This window comes from Trachinotus anak, unplaced genomic scaffold, assembly GCF_046630095.1.
Source record: "Trachinotus anak isolate AG129_WGS33_773 ecotype Australia unplaced genomic scaffold, CSIRO_AGI_Tana_v1 ptg000008l, whole genome shotgun sequence".
Classification (NCBI taxonomy): domain Eukaryota; kingdom Metazoa; phylum Chordata; class Actinopteri; order Carangiformes; family Carangidae; genus Trachinotus; species Trachinotus anak.
In genome coordinates, this window is record NW_027273859.1 from 16,665,478 (window position 1) to 16,680,246 (window position 14,769).

The 14,769-nt window shown below is 39.7% G+C and overlaps 1 protein-coding gene across 1 annotated transcript; it reads left to right on the top strand.

The window, feature by feature from the left end:
• Positions 1 to 7,175: 7,175 nt before the first annotated feature.
• On the top strand, positions 7,176 to 10,553 carry gdnfb (glial cell derived neurotrophic factor b). The gene is made up of 2 exons (XM_071483100.1): positions 7,176 to 7,827; positions 8,731 to 10,553. Exons 1-2 carry the CDS (start codon positions 7,593 to 7,595, stop codon positions 9,303 to 9,305), a joined length of 810 nt encoding a protein of 269 aa, XP_071339201.1. The 5' UTR covers positions 7,176 to 7,592; the 3' UTR covers positions 9,306 to 10,553.
• Positions 10,554 to 14,769: the final 4,216 nt, after the last annotated feature.

Below are 14,769 nucleotides of genomic sequence, written 5' to 3' on the forward strand. Positions count from 1 at the left end.
ATGTCAGTTTTCTTATTATAGTATTATATTAGAGGTACCATGGCAAACAAATCTAACTAGCAGCCAGAAACCAGGCTGGTTCCTTAAGCCATTTTCATTTTCACTCTGCTGGTTGTCCACTTACACTTAATTTTTCAAGTCAGGCATATTCCACCTTCATACAAAATGAGTATGTAAAATTGAGTAGTTACTCAAGCCATCCATTTGTAGAGAATAATGTGAAACCCTCTTATCTAATTCTGATTCCATATTTTGCCCAGGTCAGCTACAGAAATTCTTTCCAAGTAGAAATTGAAAAGAAACCACTTCAGATACCTCGAGTAGTTTTATATGTTCATTGCAGTCATTTTTATAATGACTCCCACTGTGTAGCTACAGTAGCTCAGATCATACCATCCATCAGACTCCCTCAGAGAGCTTGGTGCTAATAACCTGGGGCTGAGACTTGCTGAAGGTGAATATCTTGACGCAGCTGCCATGTTGTACTCACAGGACATTATTTTGTCTGTATGAGTTAGGTTACGAGATGACAGCTCTCATTGTTCCATATGACCTGTGCTAAAACACTGAATATTAGGTCCAATCCAGATGCACAATGTTTTAATGCTCCCTATCAGTACAAAGAAACAGCAAGAAGGGCAGAAGAGGAAAGACTAGAAGAGGAAAAGCAGAGACATCAAATCAACATGTCTGTCCTCAGAAACCTCACAGCTATTGACGGTCTCCCACATATTTCCATTGAGGATTATAGATGATCCAAGTGTCAGCTGCATTTAACAAAATGTGAACGTCTATTTTCTTTTCACTAATGGCATTCTTCTTTTCAGTCAGAAAACCGTCTTATAATGGGTGTAGTAATAAAGGCCCTCTGAATATCTGTGCATAGATTGAGATGAAATGACACAGCCATTCCCTAAACCCAGTCTGACAAAAGTAATCAGGCATAGTTGGTAAATCAGAAGCATGATATGCAGCTGGCAGGTTTACCACTGATCACCAAAAGAACATCACACTGCCAAACATCAATCAAAGATCTTCAGAACAGATACAGCATAATATTATTCTTACTGTGCGATGCAGAGATGTGTGAATTTCTGTTCTACTTGCATCCATCTTTCTCCACATTCACATGTGCCACTTACATTAATTATATACTCTCTGTGTCACAGAGGCAAAATGTGATGTGATTATTCCAGGTTATTCACCTGTTATTATCATCCAATCACCACAATATTACATAGGAACAGGCAGAGGACCAGAGTGAGATAGTGTGAGTGAAATATCATCATTGCCATTGTAGAGAGACTCTACACTGTGTGGACAAAAGGAAGATGATTTTATGCAATTATAATCCTACATTTTGACACACACTCTAAAGCTTTTTTTTGTCATTGGTAATGAAATGTTCCCAGCAGGGTGCAGACAATGTCAGTGCTCAGGTACTTCAAAATAATCAAGATCAAATGTTTTCTGGACTTTGTGTTCTCACCTATTCTTGCCTAATCTTCACCTATTCTTTATCTTTATAAAAATCAATTTCAGTGCTGTGACCACAGGCTCACAAACTGACAGATAAGATATAATTCCAATGAGATGATATGATATGATACAGCACCTTTTTTTTTTACATTTCAACCCGGTGCAGGGTCGGCAGTTGGAGCTTGTGACAGACCTGAAAGAAGTGAAATGGTAATGGCTTCAAGTTGTTTTCAAGTATTTCCTGTTATGACAAACGTGGAGTTTTCAGCAATAACAGAATCTGGGTACTGTGAGTCATAAAATGTAAAAAAAAATCATGCACTGGCAGTACACATCTGTACCAAAATGAGCTGAAGACCAGATTTTAATGCATCCAAAACTCATAACAAGACCTCACATGGTAAAGCTTCTAAAAATGTAGTCAGATCAGTGGTGTCGACTGCAACTAAACTGTAAACACAGCAAAAGCTTTCAGAGGATCTTGACAATTTTGCAACTGAGAATGGTTATCGCCAAGAGTACATGAGTATATGAGTATACGAGTATATGCAAGAGTAGTGAGATGATGTGCAGCGGCTCAGGTGATGGAAACTGAACTGCATGTGAGGAACTCACTGGTTCCATCTCCTGGACAAATACAAACACACAGGAGAGGATGGAGAGACTGAGAGAGACACACACTCTCAGTTGAAGCCACCTCACAAAACAAAGCCATATTTCTTCACATACCGATGTCATATAAACAACTAGTCCATCCAGCTCTATTTTCTACTGTAATCTAATTAAATAATGATATTTTCCTTCTAGTAAGAAAGCTTATTCAAACCACGAGGAAAACACAAGGCAGCTTTCATAAGAGCCTTGTCAAGTAGAGAAATGTTTTGTTATTTTTCTATTTTAAGCTAAAACAAGCAAATAAACCAGACTGGTGGTTTAGAAAATTGTTACCTTGATGACAATAACAGCAGCCTGTAGTCAAAAGGGTGTGACATGTTTTGTCAGATTTTAAGTGGTTCTTTCTCACCACAGCACGTAGATCAGTAAAGATGAATTGATGTTAGTCATTATTTGCAAATGTGACCTCCACCTCTGTTGAGCTATCATCCATCAGCCTCAAAACCTTCAGACCAGTTATGTGTTTTTGTCAGCCTGCAAGTAAAAAATGATCATAAGCAATCCTTGTTATTCTTTGAGTGTACTATATTTATTTCTGTACCTTCAAAAACAGAATACAGAAATTCGCTTTGCAGAAAAGAAAGTAACTGATATGTAAGCAAGTCATTGTAGTTGAACATGAAACAAAGAAGAAAAAGAACTTACTCTCATGTATTGATGCCACCGATGTGCTGTAAATGTGCAACACATTGATGATGACAGCAGGAAACAGTGTCCACTAGTGGTAGCATTTAAGTCCTACATGCAAATGTGTGAGAATACATATGAGTTCATTGTTTTCAACCAGTTTACTGAGTGTAATGTGCTTCACATTTATTTCTTCAAATGAAGAGACATTTAGGTTTTACACAGCCACCTGTAGCTGATCAAAATGCCACATTTACTTACAATTAAAAAAACTAGAAACAAATGTAGAGTAAACGTCTGCTTGTTTACTGACTGTTATTGACCCCACTTTAACATTTCTGAGCCAACTCCCAATGGTTCAGCTGAGCAGACGGCATCCACTCCACTCACAGCTTCCAAAAGCCTGATCGCTCTCACCCTGAGGCCCCAGCAGCACCCGTGTACATATGGTGTGGATTACTCTCTAAGCACCAGTATGGCTTGCCAAGGAGGTGATTTTTATCATGTATTCAATGATCCAACCAAATCCATCAGTAGATATAAAATCATCACCAAGAGAACTTCTTGCTTTTGCAGTCAAACTAAATTAAGCTATTGTCAGTAAGCTGATTTGATAACGACTGTAAGAAAGTAAAGTATAAATGGTTATTTTCTTATTTTTGGTAATTGCTCATACTAAATGTTACTATTCACATACTAAATTCAGTGAATCCAAAGTGAACTTAGCCCTCTAATGGTTAAAGTTGACCTTCGGAGCTTAAAACTGATCAGCTTCCCCTGTTCATGAGCCCTAACCTTGGTAATTGATGGAGAAATATGTATTATTGTATATCCATTTGGCATAAATAAAACGGCCATATTAGTAGTGTTGCGATTCTGAACTTAGACGCAGACGTGTTTTGAGCCTAATGCTAAAGGCCTAATGCTAAAGAGTTAGCATAAAGTGAGCAGGCTAACAAGCTCACAGTGACAATGCTAACATGATAATGATCAGCAGGTAGAATATTTACCATGTTCACCATCTTAAGCTTTGTGTGTTAGCATAAACATTTGGTAATTACCACTAAACACAAAAAGGTGAGACTGATGGCAATGCCATGACAACTTGGCCCTAGGAGAAAAGTAAAGGGATCACCAAAGTCATTAGAAGTGATCCTCTGGGCACCAAAGTGCACCAAATGTAATGCCAAGCCATCAAATAGTTGTTGAGATGTTACAGATATTACCATCCCCCAAACCATTTGCCTCTATCCTGGCATAAAACAGTTCTTTGAATATGATATTAAAGCACTTGCAAATGCAGAAAACAGGACTAGAGGACACATTGTCGCCAATCTCCCCACTCTCTCTGTCAGTATGCAGAGTCAGGATATTCTTTTTTCCTGCTAATTACTACACCGGCAGCCATGTCCCAAATCAGACATCCATTCCAGCTGTCAGCTCCTCCCTCCCAAAAGCCATCCTGAGGCTGCAGTTTCATGTTAGCTGATAATGACGGGTGAAATGACCCGTGCAATTAGCCGCTTATATGTGAGTCAAACTGAGCCCCAAAAATGGCTGACAGATTCAATTGCAGATCAGCCCCCGATTAGCCCTCATGCCTTGCAAGAAGAGAAATGGACATCTGTTTGGTATATTTGCTGCTTGGCAAGGGTGTAATTGCTTGAGGATGAAGTATTTCCATACAGTTAAGTGAGCGAGTTAGTGGAAAGGGAAGCCTGCTCTGAGTGATTAGTACACTAATGTCTAAAATCACGAGCACGAGACAACTCTTATTCTGTATGAATTAACAGTTACAGCACATTTGGATACTCAAATGGTTTTTGCATGTTCAGCGTAGTCAAGTGATTACAATACAATGTGGCCAACATGTGTGCATGCACTGACACAAACATGATTCATCATGAAACACTGCACTTCAAGGGTGCATGGATGAGCGTGTATGTTTACACATCTGCATATATTGTTCAAATGCCTATGGACGTGCAGTATGTATTTCAAATCAACCTTGTTCATGAACTGCTGTAAAGTTTAAGGCCTGCCTCAAACTAGATTGGAGGAAATGGAAAGATTTTTCTAGGGGGAAAAAAAGTGTGTGCACCAGAACAGATGTACATTTTATCCAGAATAATCATTCAAAGAACAGAGAAAATAAAGGCTATTGCTGTGAACAACACAAAAGGAGAGAAAGGTCTGCACATTTCAAGGACTGCAAGGATTCATTTGGACAAAACCAGACGACACTTGAACTGTCCTTTTACCTGAGGCAAGTCTTGGTCCTGGTGCCATAGAAGACCACCTCTGAGAAATTAAATTTGCTTGAAACACTCTAAAACATTTCAAATGACTGCAGTATTGGTCTAAGCTTTGCTTTGGACATACCCATGTAAATTAACTGGAACTTAATCCATCTGGACTTTGAATCAAATACGCTCATGTGGCATACATTATCATCTATATATCCTATTTGTTCTGAACAAAAAGTCTTTAAACATTACAGCTGTGTGTGCAGTTATTTTTTTTCTGTGCAGCAGACTAAAGTGAAATAAACAGCTTTTAACTATTCTTGGAAGGAGCGCACTTGACACGCAGGCACATAATCTCCTCAGATCACTTTCACTCATCTTTCCTCTGGTTTCAATCATTAAACATAATTTCACCCATGCACATCTCTGCCTTGTTATGTTCTTTAAAAAATGATAACAGTGAGATGAATAACAACATAAGTTGACAAAGTGTTGATACAGATAGTGAGATGGATTTTGTCTAGTTCTCATTCTTTCATTGAAGTATTGAAGAAATAGATGCTGAGGATTTAATCTGCCGCTGTATACAAAGCAGAGTCCTGCGTTTCTTACTGATGCTGGTTTACAGCCTCCGGAGGCAGTTTACAGTTGTTTCATTTGTTTAACATCTCCACTCACAAAACACATGAGGTAAGCTGAATCACACAGTTAGTTGTTTTTCTCAGCATCATTATTCATCATAGTATGCATTTTGATAAATATTTTTCACCAAATCTCAAACATGCAATTATTACACAACAAACATCATAAAATCTCTTCAACACCATTTAACATGTCTTTTAGCTTCTCTGAAATTTCTACAAACATAACCTTCCACAAACCTTCCACAAACCTTCAAGAGGAAGGTTATGTTTGTGGAAGGTTATGTTTGTAGAACTCTCAGATAACCTAGAGGGAAAATTCCCTTAAGATTCTCTGACGGTTCCACAAAAATTACTCAATGAATGTACCAGGAACATTTGCTACAGGTTACATTTTTGCAACTTTGAGTGAACGTTCCAGGAACGTTCACTCAAAGTTGCAAAAATGACAGTTCCACAAAAATAACTTTTGAACGTTCCAGGAACATTAGTTAGGTTATTTTTGTGGAACATCAGAGAACCTAAAAGGATCATTCCCTCGAGGTTCTCTGAAAGTTCTACAAACATAACTTTCCAGAAAGTTCCTGGAATGTACAATAAAAGTTTGTTTTGTGGAACCATCAGAGAACCTTAAAGGAACATTACCTTAAGTTTCTTTAAGGTTCTCTGATTTCTGTTCCACAAAAGTAACTTTTAAAGAACATTCAGGGTTGTTATTCTTGTGGAACCGTCAGAGAACCTTAAAAAAACAATTGGAATTATACGTTAATGTTTTCTGTGGGTTAAATCTTTGCAACTTTTAGCGAATTTACTTGGAACGTTTGTTAAAAGTTACTTTTCTTGAATGGTCAGAGAACCCTTCCCTTAAAATTCATTTCTACCTTTTGAGCAAGTGGTTCTTGACATGTAGCTTAAAGACCCTGAGAAAGGCATTATTCTAATGTCATGGAATTGATGTAAATGTAATGTCTTGGTCATAATATAAGATTTAAAGTAAGTTTTCTGTTGCTAAATATAGGAGGGAAAAGATTTTCACAAGAAATGACTGGCAGAATTGTACAAGTAAAGCAGTAGTGGGTATCAGCTCAAAGCCCTTGGTGTTATATATCATCTGCTGGTCAGCTGAAACACAGCATGATTTCAAGCACACTGTGGTTATAAGTAGCAGCACAGTCTATCTGCTGTTTTGACTGGCTGATTAGAAACACGTTTCCCATCCAATATCAACCAAACACCAAAAGCAGGGAGGGAAATCTGGCGGATTGTTAGTGGAAAGTGTGAAACCTCTCTCGCCCTCGAACACAGACTGAGACTCTTTCATAACATTACTCCTCCACTCTCACCAAGTTCAATTATAAAGTTGGACTCCATCCCTCTGTGTAGTCTGCATGGGTGGAGACTGGAAGAAGCAGAGGATGGACCGAGAGACGTCACCACCACTCCCCGTCTCTCCTGTCCGACCTCTCGCTCCCCCTCAGTCTGGATTGATGGTGAGTGGGGATGAACAGGAGTCTGCGTCACTGCACTGTGCAGTAGAAACTGAATGAGAACCCGAGTGAAGGACCGTGAACTGGGAATCATTTTTGTCCATCCGAGCGTCGTTGGATCCGTCGGTTTGCAAACAAGTTCAGAGGGAGGTTATTTCGCGCTTTTGCCATCGGTTTCCTGCGCCTTGGATGTTGCGCCACGCTGCGCAGTGATTGCCAGCTGGCATGAGGGTGATATCGTGCAGTTTACAGTGAAACCTCGTTGTTGTTGTTGTCCCTCACGGTGTTTTCAGTGAGAAGAGCCTGAGCTGATGAGTGCGCCGCGCCGCTTCCTCTCCAACTATTAAGCGTCTTCAATATGCTGTTTGTCCTCGTTGCCAGATGATACCTGTTGGTTTTGCATCGCGCCATGTCCGTCTGTTGGATTGAAGTGGACAATGAAGTTATGGGATAGTCTGACCACTTGTTTGATACTGCTGAGCGCCGTACACGCCGGGCCGCTGCTCCGGAGCCCTCAGCGGTCCACGTCCACCAAGAAGAGAGGGCGCGCCGCCGAGAGTCCCCTGGAGCTCCCGCCGGTTGAGATCCGCCTGTCTGTCACCTCCCCAGGCATCAGCCGCGCTGAGGCGGATACAGCGGACTGGGAAGAGACGCTGGCTGGAGGAGAAAAATGTAAGAGCCTGTGGTCTTGTACGGAGTGCCAAAAGTGCCAAAACCATCCGAAGACGTCATTTGCAAGTAGCAGAATGGCTGAGTCTGGAATTATTTTTCTTTCTTTTTTTTTTTTTTCTTAAACAAGCCAGGTTTATAGCCGACTGTTATCTGTGTCCAGTAAACAATATAGTATAAAAGAAAATTGGAACTGACCACTTTTGGCATATTTTTTTCGCTTCAGAAAACAAGTTGGTAGACTACTAAACAACTTATTTAAATTGAAATATTTTAGAGTGCAACATACAGTTATTGCAATATTTGCAATAAGAGCTCATTCTGCCCTGTTACCAATGAAGCCTAATTTATTCAGAGCTAGTGAAGTTTGTGGATTTTGATCTTATTATGTTGTTGAAGATGTTTTTTTGTTGTTGTTGTTGTTGTTGTTGTTGTTGTTTTTTCTTCTACTGATCGATCTGATCTTATTTAGTTTTTGCTTCCAGGCATCTGTCTAAAACCCAATGACACATGTTTGAATGTTTAGAACTTTTTCTATGAGAAAATTACTTAACTTGATTGTTAAAATGGTTGCAATTTTCTGTCAGTCCACTAATTGATTAATTGGTGTGGCTCCTGTGGTATGCACCACAAGGCTATAGTTTGGCTGCTGTCGCTTTAATGAAGTCCACACAAACATACAACTGTCTGGTGCATAAATATGAATGGGATCATTCTGTAAAATGAATGCATCAGTTCAAATGGAATTCCTCTGCAGAAAAAGGAAACAATGTGTATATCAGTTTTGCATTCGGATGTGTAGTGTCTGACACAATACTCCAACTCTTCAATAGCCAGTATGATGTGGTAAACCTTGGATTTTGTCCAATATGATATACCCTTTTAAGAGTGCCATTCCTCTTTCAGACACCATGGACGAGCCCCTCCCAAGTGAGTTTGAAGATGTGGTGGACTTCATCAAAGTGACCATCAGCAGAATGCGTCGATCCTCCTCATCCACAGCATCTTCATCTACCTCTCCTTCCACCACCTCCTCCCCCTCCACAGAAAACTTGAGCAGTAGTGCTCGACACAAAAGGGAGAGGAAAAAGGGAGCTAGCCAGCAGAGTGGTAAAGGAGGAAGAGGAGGAGCTAGAGGGGGGGAGACAGGGAGGAAGGTTAGAGGAGGAGGCGGCAGTGGACGAGCACAGGGTTGTGTGCTCAAACAGATCCACCTCAACGTGACGGACCTTGGTCTGGGCTACCGCTCCAGTGAGGAAATGATATTCAGGTACTGCTCAGGACCCTGCAGGAAGTCCGAGACCAACTATGACAAAATCCTCTACAACCTCGCTCATAACAGGAGGCTTCCTCCCAAAGACACACCCCCTCAGGCTTGCTGCCGGCCAATAGCGTTTGATGATGACCTCTCGTTTCTGGATGACAACCTCGTTTACCACACCGTGAAGAAGCACTCTGCCAGGAAGTGTGGTTGTGTGTAGGGAGTGTAAACCGGTGTGAGGCTTTGTGTAATTTTGCATTCACTCCCACTTTGAAGTAGGATGTTGGGTGTTTTTTTCTTCCGATTTTTCACATTGTGAGGAAACTTTCCAGTCTGACGCGTTACGATGCTTGATTTGAGTCCAATGGTAAGCAAGTAAATAAAGAGAGGAGGTGGCATCACTTCAGTATCAACCCCAAAGCAATGAGTCCACTTCTTCTCAACTTCAGCTCCATCAAAATATCCACAGTTTGCTTTACTGTCCACACCTTAGATCACAAATGTGTGTAATTTGAAATGTTTCCATTGATACTCAGCCCAAAAGACTGAAATCAATCAAACTCAAACACAATTCAGCAGACTCACTTTGTCTACTGTATAGCACATATGTTACATGGACACTTATGAAAGGTATTTATGAAATCTTGAATATATTAACTTATTGATATTTATTTTTGTTTTTATAAAATGAATGAATGTTATTTATTATTGTAATGTGATATTTTAGAGTGTGCCAAAGGTTTAAATCAAATAATTTTTATTTCCATATAAAAGCAGTAAAAGACTGGGTGGTTTACAGTGCAAGATTAAGTTTTACACATCAAGCTCTTACGTTAAAGGTGCCCTGTGGAGTCGCCTTGTAAACAAACACCTGTGTGGCTGCATGTGTGCACGATACGAAAAAACTGTGTCCAACTCTCAAGACATCTACAGTGCTACTAGTGGTCAAAAACTTCATAGGGCACCTTTAAAGTTTTTCTTCACAGGAAGACTTTCCTCTTTATCTTAACGTTTACAACGTTCTACAGTTTCAGTGTCATTTGACTGCATTGTTTCCTGTTTTTTATGAATGGGGTGAGAAAAACTATAGATTTGTTCTCATGATTAGAAGAATGGTTGATTCATGGTTAGTCTCATGTCCTTTAAGATGAATTGCTGTGGTCCTGAAACAAGATTTCCTCACTTTAAAAACATAACTACAGCTATATTTTTTATACAGTATTCACTTTTGAATTGTTTCATTTAATTGTTAATAAATGCATTCTTACACTGTGTGGTGTACTCAATTCAATTCAATGTTTCTTTGTAGATGGGTTTAGATGAAAACACACCGTGCTGTTAGAAATCTGTCAACCTTGTTACTATTACCATTCGCTCAGAAAAAACCCTGGTTTGCCAGTTGTACTCCATAATGCTATTACATAAACTTGACATCAAAAACCAGTTGGGGGGAAGATCCTTGAAAGTGAATGGTAGCAGAAATTAATCACTGTATTTCTGTCACTTTTTGTGTAAAAGAGGGAGAGGAAGAATAGAGCAGTAGAGCATTGGGGTGAATCTATTGAGTCCTTTAAGATATGAGAGAAAACGTAAAAGGATGAATAGCATCTGATGTAATCAAATGACAGGAACAGGCTTTAAACACAGAGCATCCATACCCACAGTACAGTATGTTATCTACAGTATAAGAATAGAAGGAAGGTGAGACCGACAGTGTGGGATGAACATGGATGAAAGATCTTTCAACAGAAAGAAAACGCGGAAGAATGAGCGAAGAAGTTAAGAGCTGGAGCATACTGTGTGTTGGAAGAGAGGGAGGACAATGAAATGACAGAATGATTAAAAGCTGGCAAATATCCAGAGAAGACAAATGATGTAGGAGAACATGAGAAGAGAAGTCTTGCTTAACTAATGTGTGTGGTCGATATCTGATCCATCCCCTGCTCTCTCACATGTCACAGCCCTTCCTCAGCCTGTCTCCTGAACTGTGAGTCAGTACAGCCTGGTTCAACAACTACAGGGCTTATGTTACTTCATAAAACTCATTGTCTTTATAAACAGCATTCTGTGGTTGTCCGAGAGACATTTTACCAAGACAGATCATACACTAATTAGGCTCAGAGCAATGATTGTAATTAATACAGTTTGACAGCTGAAGTTTCACTGGTCGACAGATTTAGCTCAACATGCTTTGGGGGCATAGCTAAGAAAAGTCACGGAGAAATTTATCATCCCGTGCTTGAAATTATGATCTACTGAATGAACATATCACCATGGTAACATAATATGCTGCCAGCAACTTTGGAACTAAAGTGGTTATTCACAAATCAATATTTTCATGTGACAGTGGCGAACTGTTACTGGCTGCACTGTGGAAAATGTACATACGTTTGTCAGCTTTGGCTGTTGACAACAGAGGAAATCATTAGTGCTTACTGACAGTCAGAGGATAGTGTTATTAGAGATGAGTCTTCTGCGCTTTTGTTCATGGTGTCAAAGGGAGCTTGTAATGAAGGATAATGTTCCACTGGAGTGTAATACAACACAAGTGTTACCTGTTAAGAGGATGGTGTTCGAAACAGGTGCTAAATACTGGCAGAACCGTACATGTTGACACATTAACTTTTGAGGGTCAGTTCACTTAAATTACAAAATAATACATTTTCTTTTGTATCTGTGTTCAGGGTCTGCTCATGCAGATAAATCTCGATTTATTCACCAAGACACACAGACTCTATATCAATACAGGGGAGGTCAAGAGAAACAAGAAGAAAAGACAAAAATTCAACAGCAAGACCTATTTCCAGAAGTGATATCCTGGTTGCTCGAGAAAATTCAAACACTTGAGTGTGAAGTTTTTATGATGAAATTTTAAAATCAAAACTGTCTCCCATAAAAACAAGATCCTGCTAAATTTTCTAAATGCATCTTTGCTGTGAGTTCTGCAAACACATTTCATTCACATCCGTTGTCTCAGTGTCAAGGCAAAAATTTCAATTCAAGTCTATTTTTTTTCCATTTTACACACATAACTACAGTGATTGTGTCTTGGGCTCTGAGTGCCGCAGAAATGCAGGTAACCTAGAACTCAGTGCTGTGTCAGAACACATCGTGTAGATGCAGATGGAGGTCTGAAGCTGCTGCCCTGCGAACATGCTGCTCACAATATGCCTCCTGTGAAGAGACTGTCAAAGGAAATATTTTGAAAACCTGGGTAAATAAAACCATTTTGTAATTTCTTAAATGTGTAAAATTTATTGTGTCATTTTAGTGATTTTAAGAGTTTATAAAACAGAGAATAACATTAAACAGATGTTTAAAATGTGAATGAATGAAAATACTAAAATCAAATACTCTTGAATGGGAAAGCGGTCTCATACTTTTGGACCCCACTGTATCTTATTACAAGATGAACGCTTTATATTAATTCTAATTAGATGAAAGGTTTATATGAATGTTTTCCATATGGATATTTTTACTGAGAAACTGACTCAAAGGCCTTTTGTAGTAATTACTGAGGGTAAAGAGGGCACGTGAAGTTCATTTTTCCCATAATTTCCAAACCAATCCGGTGACACTGCTGTTAAAAGTCGACCTCTGACTTTCAGGAGAAAAGCCAGCTTCCTTTGCATCTCAACGCCTGGGTTCACAAAGTTCTCTGTGGCAGCTCAAATTCTCATCATTCGATTCAAATCAGCTTGTTTACAAGAGGAAGCCACTGTGGGCAGAGCTTTGTCCGCCACTATTGTGCCAGCTGGCGCGAGGAAAGATACAAATGATAACCTAAATGTAATCATGGTTATATCAAACATGTCTTCATGACAGATTTGTCAAACCACAAGACGCTCTTTGTGCCACTGCTCTGGAATCTGTCAGTATGACTCAGGCTGCATGACGAGTCAATTCTAAGCGACAACCACAGAAGGAGAAAGGAGAGTCATCGCAGATGAAAACAATACAGCTACCAATTCAAGGAGTATGACGACAACACAACGCTGACAATGTCTAACCCTGTTTCTAAGATCAAAAGAAGCTCCCGGATCTGTTATCTTCTCATCTTCACAACTGATAAAAGTTGTGTATTTTCATGCATCTTTTATTAGGAATTCTCAAAAGCTTTCAAAGCCCGAAGGTCGTGAACGAAAATACAAAAGTAGGGGAGAAGTTTGACGTTTTGGCACCAAAGTTCTGCTACATTAGATTAGATAAGAGAAAAGTCTAAAGGAAATGGTATTATTTTTGTGATTTATACAAGAAACAGGCTCTTCCACATGCTTAATGCTGAGTGTACATAGTTTAAGAAACACTGCTGTGCTGTCATCGGCTGGCTGCAACACAAAGCAGAGGCTGAGGGGATTAACATGGAGCTGTAACCGCAGTGCACTGATCATCTTCAATTGGCCTATCGCCAAACCTCCAGTCTGGACCACCAGCCGCAGGCTCCCCACTCATCACTATTACCACACACACACACACACACACACACAGACACACATAGACACATGTTATCAGTCATCACTGTAGTGAACTGCAGGGAGCAGAGGGACACTCAGAACCATCTTATAACATTTCAGTGGTGTAGTTTTTAAAAAAAAATGTTTTTAAATGGTCATTATCCTGAGAAAATGTTTTGAATTTTGCTGGGGGCTTTAACTTTTTGTATACTTGCAGGCAACAGTAATGGAGGTGAAATATATACAGGTGAAATATACACACACACACACAAAAAGAGATAAAGCATCTGTGACATTTCTGCAGCTCGCAACACATATGAAGTAATCACTTGATATTTTTTCTATACTTGATATATTGAAATCATTTGATCTCTGTTACACAAACAGGCGTTTGGTAGATTGTAGATAGTATTTTAGCACATGACTGATTAGTGCAGTGGGAGGAACTGGCGAGGGGTGTGAATGTAATACGATCACCTGCGTGTTGGTGTGTGAGAGGTGTGAGTTCAGATGGTTAAATATTCAGTTGAAACCGGATAATGTGCATCACAGTGTGAAGAACTTATCTAAATTTGTGGTCAAACTCCCTTGAGATGAGGCACCTCCACCACTGAGCCATAGTGTCTTTAAATCTAATGGTCATGTAAAAACAGAGGTTGTTTCAAATCCATTACAGCTTTTAGTCTTTGAAGGTCTCCTTTGCTGTCAGTACCTTTGGGAGTTCATGTGTGTAAACCCTTTTCTGAATGAATGCCCCAGCATGGAGCAGGCGAGGCAGAAGAGATTCAGAGGCAGAGTGAAAGACAGGCTGGTTGATGACGTGATTTTCCCTCCACTTCTGTCTATGTTGTTAGAGTGTAATGGTAAGAAACAGTTTGCAGGCAGGACGGACAGTAGCCCTGCTGGAGTGGAAACAGTCCGCTTCAATATGACACACAAGAGGAAACTGCTGAGATGAGGTGACAGCCTGTTTGAAAGTGGTGTGAATCTGAACGACACTGCCAATGACACACACCGACACAAGCGCCAAAGATGTTATGTTTGAACCCATTTCGACCGGCAAGGATTTACAGTCAGAGGAATGATGAAGACTGTATTGTTGATGTAAGTAGTCTACTGACAGGTTGCATTTGAAGCTCCGTGACATTTTTACCTTTCACATTTATCACATTAAGTTTTGTATGACTTTGATCTCTTGTATTATGAACAAAGTAATTTTTTCTTGCACAC

What these genes read in the sequence shown, in the direction of transcription:
- gdnfb (XM_071483100.1), top strand. Translation starts at nt 7,593, where the DNA reads ATGAAGTTATGGGATAGTCTGACCACTTGTTTGATACTGCTGAGCGCC. An exon ending in GCTGGCTGGAGGAGAAAAAT is followed by an intron (nt 7,828 to 8,730) that starts GTAAGAGCCTGT and finishes TTCCTCTTTCAG; the next exon opens with ACACCATGGACGAGCCCCTC.